This window comes from Triplophysa dalaica, chromosome 8 (genome assembly GCF_015846415.1).
Source record: "Triplophysa dalaica isolate WHDGS20190420 chromosome 8, ASM1584641v1, whole genome shotgun sequence".
Classification (NCBI taxonomy): domain Eukaryota; kingdom Metazoa; phylum Chordata; class Actinopteri; order Cypriniformes; family Nemacheilidae; genus Triplophysa; species Triplophysa dalaica.
The window spans coordinates 19,967,861-19,987,448 of record NC_079549.1 but is presented as its reverse complement, the minus strand read 5'-3'; the positions used below and the strand labels follow the sequence as shown (position 1 = coordinate 19,987,448).

The window sequence follows — 19,588 nt, the reverse complement described above, 5'->3', positions numbered from 1 at the left end:
CAATGAGTACAAATGACTAGACTGTTCAGTTTACACACACAAAAGCGTGCAATACGTAAAGATCTAAACAAACTGTGTCTTTTTATTCTGATTTATTCATTTTTTTACTAAGAATCTTTGTTGATAAGTTAAAACTATAATTGACAAACCTGCAATCGAACAAACAAAATACATGATGCAAATAACTATTTTAACCACAAGTACAAGTCACACAATTTTGTAAAGAACACCCATACAAACAGTATGTAAGAAAGCAAATGAGACTTTCATTAAAGGCATCGTGGATTTGCCTGCATCTATTTTTGTCAGCTTTGCTATCTTAGTAATGTAGGTCAGCGGGAGTGGTTGTTAAAGTTGTAATACTGTGTAGTAAATACTGTGGTTAATGGTAGTCACTTTAATCCAGTTGTACTGAATGGCGGCCAATGTTTGTGTGTTAAATTGACAATCATGAATTGCTTGTGATTCCACTCGTAGAAAAGTGTCTTCCCAGAGAAATGTATGACACAGTATAAAGAATAACAGTCAGAAATGAAAGATATGATTTTCTGCACCTCATCTTGACAAATGCTATATAGTAGGTGTAAATCCTGTACTACCAGCAGCTATGCTGACTGAAATAACAATGACGATTTTATTCATTTGGATGAATGTAACCAGCGGGTGTATTTGAGGAGTTTTGCTTTAAAGTTTGAGATCTCTTTCACCCAGGGAACTGAAGCAATCCTCTATAGCTTGTTCTGTGACCTCAGAGAGGGTGGAAGGTTTCCACTTTGGACTCTGGTCTCTATCGATCAGCACTGGAAGAGGAACAAAAAATTACGTTGAATATTTAAGAGCTGGCTTTATAATTAGCTTTATTAAACGCTGTCAAAAGACTATAACGTGTTACATTATACATAATTAGATCATGTTCTTTGAAATAGACAAATACGTTTATTTACTTCAAACTAAATCTTTTAACATTTAAAATCTATAATTAAACAATTATTTTATATAATTATATGGCTATAAAAATGTGCATCTTACCAGCTCGAACTCCCTCATAAAAATCGTGTCCTCTCTGTAAAATGAGCAAAAACCCATGACGCCATTAACACAAATACCTTCCTTAAACTAATAATTGAAATAATGAATTGATTAGGATAAAATGACACAGCCATACATTGATACGGCTGTTACATACCATGCAGGCTTGAGTGAGTCTATACTCCATCACCAAAACCTCCTGTAAACTCATGTTTGCCCCTTCCTGAATCTGTCTGCAAGTTAACTTCAGTGACGTAGGAGACATTTTGGCCAGAATCTGTAAAATACAAAAACACAAGTTTTATTCCTGAAGAATACTATCAATCTAAATTCTCCTGTGTTTAACATAAAGTCCCCGTGAACCCGTATTTTGACGCATTTCCGATTAAAATGGAATTTTGAATGAGAAAATAGTGGGCGTGGCTTTTGTCTTTCTCCGCGATTTCATCGTGTGTATAAAAACAGCCATTGCATTTTGAAATGGAACTGGCAGCAGACTGAAAGTTGAAGGGGAGGAGTTAACGGATGCTCCGCCCGACCCATCTAACATACCTCATTTAGGGCAGAAAGTCACTACAGGACGGAGTGCATTTTCAGATTTTAAGGGAAGATTATGAGGTCATACAAATTTTAAAAAGAGAATGACCCACATTGATAAACTATTTACAATAAACGCTGCAATATTTCATGAAAAAATAGGAATTGTAATTTTTTTTTCACTGGGACTTTAAGAGGATTTTTATAAATAAATGCAGCAGTTAACACTACACAGGTGGCTGAAGGGTTTACATACTAGGTTTTGCTGAGCAGAAACAAAATGAGAGAGAGCACCGGTGACTCATATGTCAAATAGGATGACAACTGTGACTCCCAGGGGTGTAGGAAAGATCTGGAAAGGCAGACGTTTGTAAATAGGTGCTAGCCATCGTAAGATTTCTGTTCAGACCACTGCTTGGGTTTTTTCCCTGAACTGTGGCCAAGTAAAATCTTAAAATATAATCTTAAAAAGGAGATGAACTTAGAAATGAAAACTGATCCCTCTAGTTACAACAGTTACTACACTTCTGATGACATCATAAAAATGGACCGTGTCAAATGTTATCCATAAGACCATATATGAGAACAGGGAAGTTGCACAACCGAATAAAGGTCATGTTGATAAAAGAGGCCCTGTGGTTTAAGAGAACCATGCATGACCTTGTAAAATGTGTAATGTTGACACAAAATGTATTGTGGGAATGTCTACATGTGTAACTGTGTTTAATGTACTCAGATCAGTGGATTGTCTATAAAAGGCAACAAGAAAACGACACATTCACAGGGTAACAGCCCATGTAAAGATTCAAGAGTGAAACATTACAGTGTCAAACATCAATTTGCTCTCTAAAAGCCGACTGTAAACAAAATGAGACAGCGCTATGGGGAAAAAGACAGAAAAGCTTTGAAATACTAATGAGTTATAATACGATTCGGGGCAATAAGAGAGAGAGAGAGAGAGAGAGCTTGTAAGCAGCAAAGTGCACAGAGAGACCTCAAATGACATGCTATACACGGTCATTATGCTCATTTTCGTTAAATATTACGGAAATAACACTTCAATTCTTCATGAAGTACAAAAGCCAGCCTCTGCCGCAGTGCTGCCTCTGTACATGAGGTCAGTCAGTTAACAAAAAACACTGTTGAGAATGAATAAATGTGCTGCATTATGATATGACATGCAGCTTTACCTACATTATATAAAAAGTTAAAATAAAAGATAAATGCCAAGGGTTCTGATCTAGTGGGTCACTGCTCATCATAAGATATACCTGTCCTATACTGATTATTAAGATCATTTTTCATCCCGCATTTGTCACATTTTAGGGTTTTGTCATTATCGGGACAGATCCTGCTTATGGGTGAGATTTCTGTGCTAAATATCACTGTTCCTGAACTCACCTCAATCTGTTTCTGTGCAAATGCAGATCCATCTTTCTGAAGGTTCTCCAGGATCTGCTCCACACTGGCAGCTGAAAAGATTCTGCAACAGAAGACCAATAATGAAATAAACAAGAATACACCTGAAACCATGTACATACACACACAAGGGTTGTGTGCCATTCAGAAACGACTCAAAAAATGCAAATATTCCTTGTTTTGAAATGAGATAGCAAACAGAAGTGGAATTAGGGTGATTTGGATTTCGTATAATTTCTTAATTTAAAATTATAAACTTTTATCCTCCTTTTTATCCTTTACCCTTTCTACAGTATTTGTAAAGCCGGTATGATCTCTTCCCTGTTTCAACATGAGAAAACGCGCTCCGATCAGCCGAGACATCTTTTGGCCACTGTCGTGTTTCGAAAGGGAGGGGTGAGCAGAGGACCGAGAGATCGGTTGCAAATCTCAAACTCACCTCTAGTGGCCGCTATAAATCCCATTCTAGACCTTTAACTAAATTACATAATAAATAGATTTACATTTTGATGCTTGTTTTATATGAAAACATACTAACTTAATTTGAACTTTGAGTTTTGAACTGTAAAGAAATAAAAAATTGTCTGATTTTAGGACTTCCTTAGACTGCACATTGTTAGAACAAATTTGTCTCCCAAATGTAGGTCAAACCAACACACACACACTCAAACTGACTGGACAGCAGATTAGTGCAGCGTCCACAGATGTTACATAAGACTCATATGCAATACAGAGTCAGAAAAGCAGGTAAACAGAAGCTGTATATAATATGTTCCACTAAATGCTCAAGTCACTACTAAGACGCAACTATAACTTTTACTTTAGTCACAGTGAAAACTGAGTTTTGTAACAATTCTAATGCGCATAAATTCAGTCCTTTGATCAACAAATCCAACTTTGTCACCGTTCGTGGAATTATGGGTTTCATAATGGCATAAACTGCCTGAAAGCCTCAAAGTGTGAACGTCACCTGAAGGGTTATCCAATTAAACAAAGACACATAATCAATTTGAAAGTGCGAAGTGTATTGATGTGAAGCCAGCGGGGCTGCTGCAGGCCATTTATACAGCCGGCACTGTTCAATGTCTTTTGTGCACATTCACCGGCACTGTATATAAAACAGCTGAACACACTGTATATAGTGATACAGTTATATCAAGAAGAATGACATTTGGTAATATTCAATAATATGTAATCCTTTTTTTTGTCTGCAATGCTACGACACACTTTAATAAACATTAGTATCTATCTACATAATGTATTAGAGGTGTCCCAATGTACTGGTATTGACAATATTTTTTTTGTTTTGAAATATATATAATGCCATTTTCATTTATTTGAAGAAAATGAAACGAAAAGATGCACTGTACTTTTTCAATACAACAGTAATATTTGTACATTTTTTATCAAAGTTTTCATGCTGTCTGTCTTTCACATTGTTGTTGGATACACTATATACTAAATATACTTGAGGTTCAACAATGTGAGGTTTTTCTTGAGGAAATTCAACAGACACTGGACTGGAATGACCACAATACATATAGAAATAATGATTTATTGAAGACTTGGTTTTTGATTTTTTCTTTTAATTTTTTCTGCAGCTGTATATAGTATGACTTTGGTATTTGGCAAGAAATGTTATCCTATTTGAGTAGTAAACATCCGTAAAGCTCCGTGATGTTGTGTTCAATCTGAAATATTCGTGTAACAATGATCTTTCCCAAAATATAATAACCAGAATGCTCTTAAATAACAATTTCTTTTAGAAACAAACTTCGTTGTCACTGTGCAAAGTACAGAACCTGAAATGCAATATCAGACTGCAAAAAATATCAGACCCATTGTTCTTTTATAAAACAATGGATGGATTATTTTTCTATGGTGAGGTTCAGTTTCATTCAATCCTATTTAAGGCGTATGGCAATATAACAAAGCATTTTATTTTGGTGACTACGGGGGTACTGAGGTTAGAAAGGAGCGTTTAGGTTCACCTATTGATGGCTTCTGTGTGCTGTTGAAGGGTAAACGGTTTCTCAGCATCCAGAGCGCTCTGAGGAGACAAAAGAAAAGTGTGAAAAATACCAGTTGAAGTGCAGCTACACAGATCTAGTAGAAAACAGAAAGATCTAAAAGAACTCTTAACCTCTTTCTGTATGTGACTGTGTGTGTGGCCATTTTTGACTTCTCAGACGTCATACAGCACTTCAATTCTGTGTAGGCGTGAGAAGCTGGTCAAATTCACGTCAATTGAATCCCACATTTTATTTCATGCTAGTTTTAAGTGATATATAAGCTCTGACTGTGGAACCAGTCAGCTGTCTTGCTGCCTACTTCATGTCAATGCATATATGCATACACATACATTTTTTCACAAATCATGCTTTTATTGTGCATTCCAATTAATATAAATAAAACTGTTTTGATTTAAGCCATAATAACTACAAAAATAATTGGATTCTTAGTAAAGCAATACGCTCATTATAGTATGATGCTATAAAAGGTCTCTCACCTCAGTCTAGAGGATTTAAAGGTTTGATCCTTAATACATGGTTTAGGTTATGGTTTGGTAGCAAAAACCATAAAAGCTTAAAGGTCTGAAGTGTTTATGTAAGATGAACAAATGGAAAGGGGCTTAACTAAGGTAGGCTCTTCACAGGCTCTCTAGAAAGCGATGTGACGTATAAAGTGTATGAGTCATTTTAACACAACTACTTGACACAGTCAGCTTTATAGCATTAACCATAAATGGCCATAAATCTGTTCGGCTAAAATATAGAGAGAACAACATTATGTGTGTTATGAGAGCAGTAAAACACAGCAGAGGACTTTAAACTCTTGGACAGACTTGAACAAGATATAAAGGGTAAAAGGTATGTGAACAGAACTGAATTCAAGTCAACTTTTGCCACACCTGCCTATGGCAGATGAATTGAGAAAAGCTTTGCGAGAAGACGCGTAAATTGACACAAATGTGTTAGACATTTTTATATTTTATAACAAATTGAATCTTATTTTAGCTTGAATACTGCTATTTCAGTCTCTGACTTCTCCTAAATTTGCACTGAAATTTGTGACCTTAGACAACAAAACCAGTATTATTTTTTCCTATTCTGAAAGCTGAATAAAAAAGCTTTCTATTGATATTGTTAGGATAAGGGAATATTTAAACAAAATATAACTATTTAAAACTGCGCAGTCTGGGAGTGCAAAAAATCGAAACATTGAGAAAATCGTCAAAGGCGCTGGCCATCCACTCACAAAAATAACTTTTTTATATATGTACAGTAGGAAAATGACAACATGATCTCTATTTAATATTAAATGATTTTAGCAGAAAAGAAAACTCTATAATTTTGACCCATACAATGTATTTTTGGCTATTACGAATGTTCTAGGGTCACATTTATTAATTGGTTCATGCTGACGACAGCTTACATCTTATAAGCCCACCGCTGTGTCGCTATTGATGTCTAAGATCCTACATTGACCATTTTTAAAGCCGTGTGGTTGTCACGTACCTGTTTCTGATAAGAATCAAGTAGCTGAGTCACATCACTCACAGATGGAGACTTCAGGTCAGCAAGATCCTTCTCAAGAGACACAATCTGACAGGAGAGAAACGTGGGGAATTGTTAATTACATTTAATGGGCTGCTGATGTCCACTGATGAAACACAGGAGGGGAATGTGTGCTTAGACGTGATGTTTACAACAGGAATGTTAACAAAGTACTTCCTGATGAAGACTGCAGAGTGAAATACAGAAATACACGGTTCTGTTCTGAAGTGAGCTGCTAATGTAGTTTGCTCCTGATGCGTACGCTGTTCTAGATAGTGCACTTGGCTAAATTCCTTTGCAAACAAGGCATTGTTTCATTTGTTTGTATTGTGCTGTATTTAATAAAAATCTTTGAATAAAACCTGCAACTCTGCTGGCTCGATATCTGGTCATCGGCGTATAACCCAATAGCACTACAGAGATAAACTCTTGAGATATTCTCTTTATTCACTACAGCCCTACAGTCACCACCACAAACAACCTTGTAAAAATGATGTTAGAAATATACAAATACTTTCTTTACTTCTGAGCACACTTACTTAAAGAGATAGATCACCCCAAAAATGGTATGGCATTGTATATAAAAAGATGCATAACATTACAATATCCTATCAGACTGCTCACAGCTGAAACAAGATATTTTCTCCATAGAAATTCAGTTTTTTTTCCTGTATGTTTGTTATTTATTTTAATCACAAATAACATGTCATAAGAATCCCTGACCGAAGTATTGCATACAAAAGATTTAACAATATATAACAAAACACATACATCTGCTGAAAAATTCAAGAGACCATTTCAAAGACCATTTCGGTTTTTATAAAATATGTGTTTAGGTAAAACAATATTTTATTTTTCATTTCGAAATTCAAACAGCTCAAAATAACAGAAATGATGTAATGTATTTTTTCAGACCTCAAATACTGCAAAGAACCTTCCAATAAAAGTTAATATTAACCTTTTAAGCAATCAGTAATATTTGTGCATGTATTTAGGAAAAGTTTGAATACAATTTTTTTGTTGGTATAAAAAGCTCTTTTCATGCTGTCGGTCTTTCACATTGCTGTTGTATGACTTTATGTCACTCCTGCAGTTGACGCTGGACTCCAATGCCCACATTACATCTAGAAATTCTGCATAAAAGAATTTCTGAATAAAAGAAAATCTGAAGTGGTCTCTTCATTCTTTTCCGCGGCTTCATTCTTACAATAAAACAAACTGAATCACAACTCGTCCTGCAGTACAATCTAAGGGCTTGTCCTCAGAGGCCTTTGCGGTTATTTTTATCTCAAGTCACTTCTGTGTATGTATGCCAGTTCCTGCTGGTTGGCTGTCCTTGGCCAGAGGAGGTGTGAGTGTGTGTAGGCTTGAAAGATCCTCTCTCCAGCAGCGCCAGGTCCTGGTGCTCATTTTCACCTCTGGCACATACACCGGGCGTAGCGTCGGGGCTCAGTCACCCCCTGATGTCGAGGGCTTGCTGGCCAGCATGAGATATGCTGACTAGGTCCTCTCCTCTGAGTACCTTCTCTCATTTCAGCATCAGAAGCAAAAAAATGCAGTCCAACAGCCCAGGAGGGAAGCACAAGCGAAACCTTTCAATGATCAGTGCTTCTTTCCGCTCTATAAAAATTGTATGAGCAGTGTTTTATTTAAAAAGGGATATTTCAGAGGCAAAACAAAACTTCCCCATGTTTAACTCAATCTCACGGCATCCTGACGGAATATGACTTTCTTCTTGAAGAATAATACAGTCGGAGTTATAAAAACAAGTATCCTTTTTCTCTTAAGCGGTAGAAATGGGAATTTTTTGAAGCTCCAAAAAGTGCATCCATCAATCAGAGAACTGCTCCACACTGCACCTTGGTCTTGACAAAGGTCTTCTGGAGCGAATCCATGCGTTTGTTTAAGAGAAATATCCATATTGAGAGCGCTATTAACATTAATGTCTAGCTTCCATTATTCCTCTGCTGCACGTGAACCAGAGGCTGTTACAATAGGCTGATGCCCTAATAATCTAAATTTGTCTGTCCACATTGACCATGAAGTTGCATGAGGTGAGATAGAAGATATTTGGTTAGTTACACTAACTAACACCACTTTAATGGCCGGTGGTGTTTACCAATAACTTGAAGGCAGATTGGTTTATTCAGTACAACCTTGATGTATAATTTATGTATAATTCAATGAAAGCCAACGTGGAACGCACAATATTTACTGTTTAAGATTGATGCTTTTGATAAATATCACATTTAAATTTCTCGAACATTTTGAGGGTGTCGATAGATAACTGACTTCAATTGTTAATGTCAAATATTCCTCGCTTCCTTCGCTGGTCAATACACATTACCTTTTCCGACTCCACAAAATGAGTAGCCACCCCGACTCTCTGCACATCTCGTCCCTTGAGGCGGAACCCGGTCAAGGCGAGAAAGAGTCCCAGCTTGCCTTGGAGTCTAGGGAGAAAGTAACCCCCTCCGACATCAGGGAACAGGCCTGTGGAAAGAACACAAAATTGAGATGACATAACTCCTTTATTTACATCTTATTCATTATAAGCAAATTTTCCCAAATTTAAAACACTTTGCTTGGAGTCAAATGTAATGTGGTTATTCTTATCAGTGCTGGTTGGATCTTTTCCTAAAAATGGCTGCGTAAAAATTAATTGGCGATCCCTAATTCGGTTGGTTTCTCAAAGGGATTTATCAGCAAGTTTTCTAAACGGATGAGTTATTTTAGTAATATTTTTTTTTTGTGTAACCCCTTACAGTGATGATGTACATCTGCTGCGTGTTTATGCTATCTGCAAGCAGTTTGGTTCTTCAAATCAAAACTATAAAGGACCTACTTGAGATGTGGCCACTTAAAATAAAAAAAGGTTTTTGATAACATTTTACAGGAATTCTTTAAAGTTTAATGGATTATCTAACATGAACATTACAGCAATTTTTAATCTTGTTTATGTTAGTTCATTGTGCAATAAATATTACAGAACTTTTGGTTTTAAAAATGTATTAGTAAATGTAAAAACATTAATATTAATAAATACTGTCAAAGTATTGTTCATTGTTACTTGATGTTGACTAATGTAGTTAACTAATGTTAATACTTTGAACCTTATTTTATTACAATTTCAGGTGAACAGTACAAAGAAGAATAATTGTAAAGTGTAAGTTATTCCATAGTGACATCATCTGAAATCTTTGTCTTAAAAAATAAAAAAAGTAAAAAAATGAACATGCATTTCTTATTAATTCAGATCTGCCCAGAAAATGTGCCTCTACGCCCTTATTGACATTCTAATGTTCTTCTATTCAGCATCAGGGCTGACAAAATGACATCACGTTTTATGCCTATATGCACCCAGCCCGAGATAAAAATTGTAAATAAGGCACGTCAGGATTAGGTCCCCCTGACCTGATTCCAAGAGGCCAATGTAATATCATAAATGCAGATTACGCTTTGTCCCAATGGGCGGCAGTTTCAGGACACAAATAGCCCCTTAATCCATCAGCGGAATGGGGGTGGAGGGGAGGAGTCAGGGCTGCCGGGGTGGGGGTTGCAATTTAGTCAAAAACACAGATGGGGGGCCGCATTGAACGTGTCAGGCAGTTGTGCCGTAGGCGGGTGCGATAGCTGAGCAAAAAGTGACCAAGGATAGAGTATCGTGACACAAATTCTAGATGGCATGAGGGCAAGTTAATTATAAAAATTTTAGGGACAGCGTTCTTTAAAAAAATGACATATTATCTTACTTGACTATATATTTGCAACATCAATCGAAGCGAAGACATGAGTACAAGAATCATGTGGGACGCACTAGCTTTCAAAAGTTTGATGCAAAGCAGAAAGAACTACACGCCTCACGGTTCAGAGACAGACGGTGCTTGACGCTTTACCACAGAACAAACCATTAAGACAAGTGCAAACCCAAAGAGGATTATCATTCAGATAACAATGAGAAAAACAGCTCTTAATGGAATAACTGGGTGATGATGTCCAGACACTGTACATTTAAACTCATTGAAACACACATATGCACAAGCGCTCAACAGATGCGCCACGGGCTGCGATTAACGCTACTTCCTGTCAATCCGGCACAGCCTCAGAGAGCCTCCAGCCAAGACTTGAAGAAATGGAGGACGCTGTGTAGCTCTGGAGGAAATGCTGCTTAAAGCTTTCATTAAAATTACACAATGATTAGAATTGCTCGGGCGTACTTTTACCAATATGTGTGGGAGCGAGTGATAGCATTCAAGGGCACAGTATTCATCAGACTATATGATGTATACAGCATCATAGTCCCTGATGCACTTTTCAAAGGTCGATCGGAACATCATTTGCAAGAGAAAAAAGAACTACAGAAATGATCGAAAACGTGTACAAAAGGGTTTATATTTCTTACCCTTTTTGCAGATATGTTTTTGCTTGTTTAGGGCATAACGATATTATTCCAGAAAACAAAACTTAAAGGTCTAATGTGTAATTTTTTGGATCTATTGACAGAAATGCAATATAATATCAGGCATGCGATCAGCTAAGGACAAAAAGGAAGGAAGACCGGAAGGAAGACCGGACGCATCCTCGCCCAGCCCCCCCATCCCACAAAAATAATCTTTAATGTTTCTAATTAAATGTTATATGATTCTAAACAGGTAACTGGCTACCAAAAATAGTTTTTTTTCACTTATCATTCCAAAAACAAACTATTATAACTTCCCAATTCTGTCTGCCAATTTTGGAAACATCAGTTCAAATGTTTATTAGTTTAACAGTCACCCAAACAATATTTATTAAATAGGTTGATGGTTTTGCAAATATCTTATGCTAATGTCAAATAAGATTGCATTTACAAATGGCACTTGAGTAGTTTATACTAGGCCTACTTTTAATTTTATTGTAATTAGCAATTATTCCTTAAAGAATAATTGAACACAAAAAGTTAAGAATATTGTGGCCTAAAGAGATTTCCATACACAGCCACTAGATGGCACATCTAAGTCATTCATACAGCGATTTTTTCTATGCATGTTGCTGTTAAGGTTCATATAAATTTATCCTTTCAGTAGAACTTTAAAGCGTTTATATTACAGTGAATAGATAGGCCATTTTTATAGTTGCCATTAGTATAGTTTCAAGCCATCAAATCACGGAATGGCCTATTTTAGTCTCTGTATATAGATGATATTATAATGTTAAATCATATCATATAGACGTCCCAAAATCCAGACTATGGATTTTCTGTATACATTATAAATCCCTGAATATACATAAATATGTCTTTAGAGGTGTATAAAGACCTTACATAATGAAGCGTTATCTTTTTATTACATTAAAATGAGCTATTTCATAAATACACTGTGGGTCCACTTACATGTTGTGTACAATAACCCTTAACCCACAAACTGCTCTATAGAGTGCATTTTGTAAATACATTATCTAATTCGGCAAAGAATCAAAAACATGATGACATCTTTGTCCTCTGTCAGCCACCGTAGTACTTTGAAAGGGAGGGGTGGAGTGCACCGCTAGTTGCAATTCTCAAGCCTGACCACTTGATGTCGCAAACTAACATACACTGGACCTTTAATATCATTTTGCTTCTGAAGAAAATGTATCTTTAATGTATCAATTTGTTTTCGACAGAAAATATAAACACACGGACGGCGTGTATGACATGTGAGTGAGTGAATTATCATGACATATTAATTTCATAGTGAACTACTCCTTTAACACACAAAAACTAACTCTGTGCTTTAATCGAAACTTTGGAGCTGCTAAATTCTGTAGGAAAAATATCTGTGAAATGTTTTGCTTTAAAAATCAATGCCACATTTGTTGTAAAATAAAAAAATCTACACACTGGAGCACAAGAGTCATATCATAAACCTTTTATGTCCAAATTAGCTGTTTTTCAGGACATGGAAAAAGCACTGTACTTTGATATGATTATATATTGTGTTGTCTAAGTTGACAAGCACTTTTTAATACTTTTTATTGGTTAGATATTTGCAAAACCCAGTGACAAACATAAAGGGTGACTAATAACTAATAAAACAGAATGTATCTATTTATTTATTTATAAGATATTATTTATTAGAATGATCTTGCTTGTTTTATAAACACCATACTAAGGTGTTTTGCCTTTCTGTGTTTTTCTGTTTTTCTGATTTTCTCCTGTAAAGCTGCTTTCGAACAATGCACATTGTGAAAAGCACTATATTAATAAATTGAATTATTGCAAAAATTCAAAATAACGAAGGATGCTAGGTTTCAGAAGGACATCAGCGATATGCTTGGTTTTCACAAGATCCATTTATTTACATATAAACGGCAGATTGATGGACCTCCGACCGCACCGACAGAATTCCTTCCATGGGCAAAGGGAGATCTGGAAATCTGTTGAGGATTTTTAGCATGCCTATCATTCAGACAGGTGCCCCTGTCTGCACACTACCTCTCAATACTGTTTCCACATAAAACTGACCTGAACTATTTTCTCCGAAAGACTGTCAGGTATTTGTGTTATTCAAAAAAGGAATGAGGAAAGAGAGGGTTTCATTGGTCACGAGTGTTGTGATAGTTTAAAGACAGATGTAGCACATTTTTAACCCAAGGAAGTCTTCATATATCCTGCTTGGACATTTTTAGCATTGAAGACTGGGAACTGGGAAGATACCGGGTGTGTAAATCACTGGCAAACCAAATACGTTGTACTTTATAGAGAAATTAACAATAAATCACATTCCTCTTGTATGACCCCTTAAAAGGTTGTAAAGACACTGAAACATCATAACTCAATTATTCCGTTGATATCTTTATTTTATGGGTGAAGTTTTATTGATTTCTGTGAATTCAATCCTCATCCATCTTGCATAATTAATGTCAATTTGTCAAAGACGGCAGGGAGAAAAAGGAGAACTGAAAGACTGAGTCTTACCGATGCCCGTCTCCGGCATGGCAAACAGCGTCTTCTCTGTAGCCACACGAAACCGGCCGTGCACCGAGAGACCCACGCCCTGCAGAGAGAGAACACAATATAGAGAGAGGGATAATAAGTAGAGATCAATAACTGGGTTACCATGGTTACACACAGCCACCAAATGAAAAGGGCGGTAGGATCAGGGTTAAGACATATAGAGGGCACAAATGTCATAATTAGTAACGATTTTCAGTTCAGAACGTAATATATGTCATAGCTTTTGGTACTTAATGTAATATAAAGCCACTTTCATAGGTTATTAATGTTATTGACTACTTAATAATTGGGTCACAGGTGTAAAATATAAGAGTTATTACATTTAGGGCCTTTATTGCATTCAGGAGCAAAGGTTATTACATTAAGGAGCAAAGGTTATTACATTTAAGGGCAAAAGTTATTACGTTTAGGGTCTTTATTACGGTGAGGACCGAACGTTATTACGTTTTGGGCAGTTATTAGCTTTAGGACCAATTATTACATTTGTGGCATCTATAAAACATTAGGGTTTAGAATGACGTGGTGAGTAAATAATGATCGAGAAAATAAATAACTGAAGTAAAAAAACATAAGAAAAATGTTTAACAGGCACAGTGTCAAAACGTATGATGTTGCCTAAGCAGCGCCGTTGTCACACCGAAGTGCCAACCCAACATTTGGTGATTTAGTAATGTTTGAAACCCAGCATTACCTCGAAGCGTTAAAGCAGTCAAAAAAGGAATGATCTTAATCTGCTCTGACAATGCAAAGACATCTTGCACGGTCACAAATAAATGCCACAGTACAACAACACGACCAGAACACATTTGATCGTTCGGTTGGTTTAAACACAAAGGGGAAGGTCGAAAAGAACTATTTGCATTATGTATGAATCGGAAATGAGAAACAATTATAATAGAAAATAATACATTCCTATTGTTGTGTTTTGTGAATAACTGGTAAATATTGCGTTAAAAATTACCAAAATACAAAATGCACTTCTCCAAGCCACGGCACATCTCGAACTGACTCATTCATAATAAATACCAACCACAACCGTCATTATGCGAGTAGATGAAGACGATGTTGCCATCTCATCGCTTCAATAAATTCAGTCGATATGAATCATTAGATCACTTCACATGACTGACACACACTCATCTATCTTGACAAAATAAATATCATAAAATCGATCATTACGGTGAGCACCTGGGGCCTGCGTTCTCAATAGGACAGCTCATTAAAAGACAATAACTCTCCGCTCCCTGGAGATTTGACACGCGTGTTGTGATAAGACCGCCACGAGTCCCCTACACGAAAAATATCACACAATAAATGAACTCATCGCTCCGAATACATGACAACAAGCATCTCCAACCATCCAAACACCTGTAAACTATTCTGTAAGTGAACAATGACTTACATTTTAGTCTGTACTTCACACAAATACTAAAATCGGAAAATTTTAATAAAAGTAAATGTCCATGTGCTATTACCAATTTTTATGTAATACTTTACAAAGGAAAGATCTTTCAACTCATATGATTCACTTCACTTTTTACAGTATTTGGAATATCGTAGACACAAACCAAAAGAAAATATTTGTTTGCTACTGTGTAGAATAAAAGAAACTTAACCTTTAATAGATTTTCTTATGTGAATTTTAAAAACGAATTGAATGGCATTCTTCAGTTGATAGCGTAGTCTTTTGATCTTCTGATTTAAACAGGAACACATGTTGTGTCTGGGAGCATCAATTCATTCACCCGGAGTCAGTGGAAACTCTCATCCATTCTCATAAGTGTTTGGTTGAACTCAGACAGACATTTAAGAACCATCTCCAAAAAAAACAACACCTAACAAAACCAGCCACACATAAATTTAGCTAAAAATGTCTTTAATCTGGTTGTTATCTACTCTGGCAGAGCTCTCCAGACAGTCCATCAAAGGTTTTATAACAAAAAGAACAAAATAAAGCAAACAGCTTTATCAGAGAGCTGGCAGGTAAGGTCAACGCTTCTAAGTTGTAGGTTTTAAGGTAAACCTTTAAAACTATTCTCTATTGTTTAATGTGAAATGACTTCAAATGCATGTGACATCATATCCTGTGTTCATCGCTACAGATATGGGCAAAAGTAATTTCCCATGTTGAAAATCTACAGTGACCGCACCTTAATTCCAAAGACAAGCCGTGCCTGAGGCATAAACAGATACAATTGCAAAGTGAATGAGACAAACAACTGAGCACAATAACAATAGGGTCCTTAAGTCTGCGGCATGATGAGCATGATGAGAATGTCCCAAACATCATCCTAAAAGCTTCAATGGAAGCAAGGAAATGTGACGTGAAAAAAGTTAAAATAGTTTAAAAAAATGAAAAGAATTTCAAAACAACGTTGCCTGCTGGCACAGTGAAAACATAATCTGTGATCCTGAAGCTATGGGCCATCAAACACAGTAAATGGAAAATCTATTTCTAGACCTCAGAGACATCTGAGGTTGAAACAGCCCCGGTGAACTTTAGGTGATTATCTTGTTCATAAACAACAGTTCAGATTCTTTCACTGAAAAATCACGCAGGGATCCTGCATCAAACAGGTACACCTAATGGTTTCCAGCACATCTCCACCTCCATATATCTGAGGCCGAACCCATAGCACCACGACCTTGATAAACCCACCAATCAATCAAACATCAGGAGGTGACAGAAACCGCTGTGGCATCTGCTTTCCTACTGCCAGAACTTTAACTGTGAGCAATATCATAATTCAGACTGCTCTGTCATGCATGCAAGAATTCATGTCACTTCACATGTCACAGGGTTAGAAGGCTGTGTAAGCATTCAAATATTATGGCCACTTTAATGAATATGCACTTTTATGCAATAAAAAGAACAAAGAATACCTGAAGAGTGATTTATACAAAATTTACAATATTGTTAAAGAGCAGCCCATTGCTGACATCTGCTGGATGATGCACCGAGTGCGGGACGGAAAGCAAAGAGGATTAAAACAGGGTTCATGAAACATTGTGCCTCACAGAAGACAGTAGCCCAGAAGGGACAAACATGACTGCAACATATTGAAAATTGCATAAAAGGTATATGGCTCATATGTCTGTATGCAGTAGTATTTTTACAGCCGTTTACAATTAAGAACAAAGATTATAAGTTAATCTAAAGATATAGTCATTGGTAATGAAAGTCCTACTCGGTTGGGAGAACGTACAAATGACTCTGTCACAAATGTTTCATATTGAGACCCTGCATCCTTCATGATGTATTTTGTAAATACAAGACAACTTGGCCCAAACCTTGGTCCTCCAATACCAGTTTATTCAAGATGTGCATCGCCATCTGGTGGTATACTTGTGTAACTGTTAGATGGACACTCACCCCTCCCATTGTTATTCCATCGATTAGAGCCACATATGGCTTCTTATATGTACCTGAAACAAAGTTTACAGAGTTAAGAACAATCAATAAAAAACACTTGTTCGCTTTAAACATTAGAACTGGCAAAAGAAGTGTGAAAACAAACCAATAGCATTGTTCAGAATGTACTCCTCACGGAAGAAGTCTTGAGCTAGCGAATCGCCAGCTTTTCCAGCTTCTGTGACAGCTGAAAAAACAATGATTTTTTGTTAAGTAGTATGTTACATGCATTTTCTATTTTTGTAATATAAAGATCACATTATAACTTTGAAGCCTTCTTTTTTTTATTACTATTGTAACACTATCGTTTGCATGATTTGCTACCACAAATGTGATCTTAAATGCATTTTGTGTGATAAAATGTTAATCATTGCCCCAGAGCCTCAATCTTAAAAAGAAAAAAATATTAATACAATAATAAAGCAATGATAATCTAAACAAAGAGTTAAATACATATGCATATAGAGAAATGTGTATTGCTTTAAAGTTCCATATGACTTCTCCAAATGATTACTCCCTGACTTCTGTTGTTTTCTAGGTCTGGAATGATATAAATGTGTCCATGAAGGGCGTAGATTTGGTTTGAACATTGGGGGGGTTGAACGTCCCAGATAGCACAAGAACATCACGGAGACGTCTATTTGATGTGTGTGTTTACATCTGGAATACGTATTATTTACAGTGTTTGCTCATCTGCAATACGTCTATAGGACGTTTCCTGTTAGAAGATGTCTTTAAGATGTAATGATTTAGAATGTATGTTAAACTGACATGAATTCTAACATAGAAGAGATTATAAAAAGAAAGAAATTAAGTATTGAAAGCGCCAGTAGGCGGCAGCGATTCACTGTTTTAATGAGTGAGCCACTTAAATTATTCATTCATCCAATTCGTTCAAAAGTCAGATTACTTTAGGAAGAAAACAAACATCAATGTGAATGCTTTTGTCATTGATAATTACAGACAATATTGAAAAATGAACTAGCAAAACAGATGGCTGCTTTGGTAACTTGTTAATACTGATAGTTATAGCTAAATACATTTCAATGGAATAGCTAGCTAACATATATGGTGTGTACTTAGCTATTATTACACAATATTCTCATACCTCATTCTCAGTACATGCTTTATTTATTTTTTGCATCCCTCTCTGACCAGCAGTTAAATCTAGTCCGCTGTGCAGCGCTTCTCTTCATTTTTGGCGTACGTTAAGTTACCCATCCGCTCTCCCATTCAAACACCACTCGCGTTGTTTTGGTGAAAGTGCGTCTCATTGGTAGGGCGTTACCAATCGGTTCAATGGAGGGGGAGTATTTTTTGTCTTATTTATTATGACAAACTCATATTTGATTAGGAACAAAATTATTGTCACAAAATAAAGTAATTCTACATATTTTTCATATGATCTACTGTGATTTTCATGTTGAAATATTGGAGGGGTTGTAACTGATGGATTTGAATATTCTCCCCCATAAACTACGCCCCTGCATGAAGCACATGTTTGAGATAAAAATATATCACTGCTAGTAAACAAATAACATTTTGAAGTTGATGGTCTACAACGCCCAAAGTGGCCAAGATTAAAGCAGCACTCGATTACCTCTGATATCTCCACCGGCACAGAAAGCCTTCCCTCCTGCTCCTTTAATGATCACTACATCCGTTTCTGAATCGTTGTCCCATTTCTACAACAAAAACAGAAAGATGACTTTATACGTCATAAAAATAGATTTTAATCAAAGAGGCAGTTTGGTGTAACCATAAAAATGGACATTATTGTCCACAACATTATCCACTGGACTCGTATTGTGAGAAATTAAGGTCTTTTCAGACCTTGAGTTGAGGGAAGATGTGTCTGATCATTGTGAGATTGAGGGCATTGAGAGCTTTGGGTCTGTTTAATGTGATGACACCAGCGTTCCCCACTTTCTCGAACAGAACTTCTGATTCAGCTTTACTGGACATCTGAAAACAGCACATGAAATAATTTTGCAAAACATTACATGGCGCTCCTAAATGATGTTATCAATATCAAGTTTACAATAACAAAACTGACATTTGTGCAAACAATACGTGAAAAATTACCATGTGTCCTTGTATTCTCTGCAATCTACAGAATGCTCGTAGTCTATATGAGGTAAAACAAGTGAATAAAAACAACACGTCATTCGATATATTGTATATACTGAGTTATCGTTAAAACTTTTGTTTCCACGTAACACTGTTAGCGAGTCCTCCAGTATGAAAGAATAAACTGTGATGTGTCAAGTTGTTTCTGGACTCTTGCACAGTCTGAAGGATTCTGATCCTGAGAAAGCACGCGCTAATCTTTACTGTCACTAGCTCGTGATGATATCAAAGGACTTACCTGTGTGCAGATGTTAGGATTTTTAATGACATGATTACAACTCAGTCAGTTCAGACAATGTTGATGAATTACTGTACACACGAAGGCTTTACCCCTGTCACAGCCGCTCATTGGTCTTCCCTCATGATGTCATATTGGTGCGACGCCATTGAGGAAATCTCGCGATAGGTCCTTGTCTTTGACCGCACTCTTTCCGGCCAATTTAAACTAAATCATACTCAGGTCATACTTATATAATGATACACATCATACGTTAACATCGTTGTGAATTATGGGACACATAAATCTGA

General features: G+C 36.4%; 1 protein-coding gene across 1 annotated transcript; it reads right to left on the bottom strand.

The window, feature by feature from the left end:
- Nucleotides 1-56: 56 nt before the first annotated feature.
- hibch (3-hydroxyisobutyryl-CoA hydrolase) lies at nucleotides 57-19,459 on the bottom strand. Its single transcript, XM_056754939.1, has 14 exons — nucleotides 19,299-19,459; nucleotides 19,016-19,058; nucleotides 18,764-18,895; nucleotides 18,531-18,615; nucleotides 17,037-17,117; nucleotides 16,892-16,944; nucleotides 13,480-13,558; nucleotides 8,890-9,035; nucleotides 6,504-6,590; nucleotides 4,977-5,035; nucleotides 2,968-3,049; nucleotides 1,187-1,306; nucleotides 1,030-1,063; nucleotides 57-800 (listed from the first exon to the last, which is right to left on the bottom strand). Exons 1-14 carry the CDS (start codon nucleotides 19,328-19,330, stop codon nucleotides 685-687), a joined length of 1,149 nt encoding a protein of 382 aa, XP_056610917.1. The 5' UTR covers nucleotides 19,331-19,459; the 3' UTR covers nucleotides 57-684.
- Nucleotides 19,460-19,588: the final 129 nt, after the last annotated feature.

What these genes read in the sequence shown, in the direction of transcription:
- hibch (XM_056754939.1), bottom strand. Translation starts at nt 19,330, where the DNA reads ATGTCATTAAAAATCCTAACATCTGCACACAG. An exon ending in TTGCACAGAAACAGATTGAG is followed by an intron (nt 1,307 to 2,967) that starts GTGAGTTCAGGA and finishes TGTATTTTACAG; the next exon opens with ATTCTGGCCAAAATGTCTCC. An exon ending in GACTCACTCAAGCCTGCATG is followed by an intron (nt 1,064 to 1,186) that starts GTATGTAACAGC and finishes CTCATTTTACAG; the next exon opens with AGAGGACACGATTTTTATGA.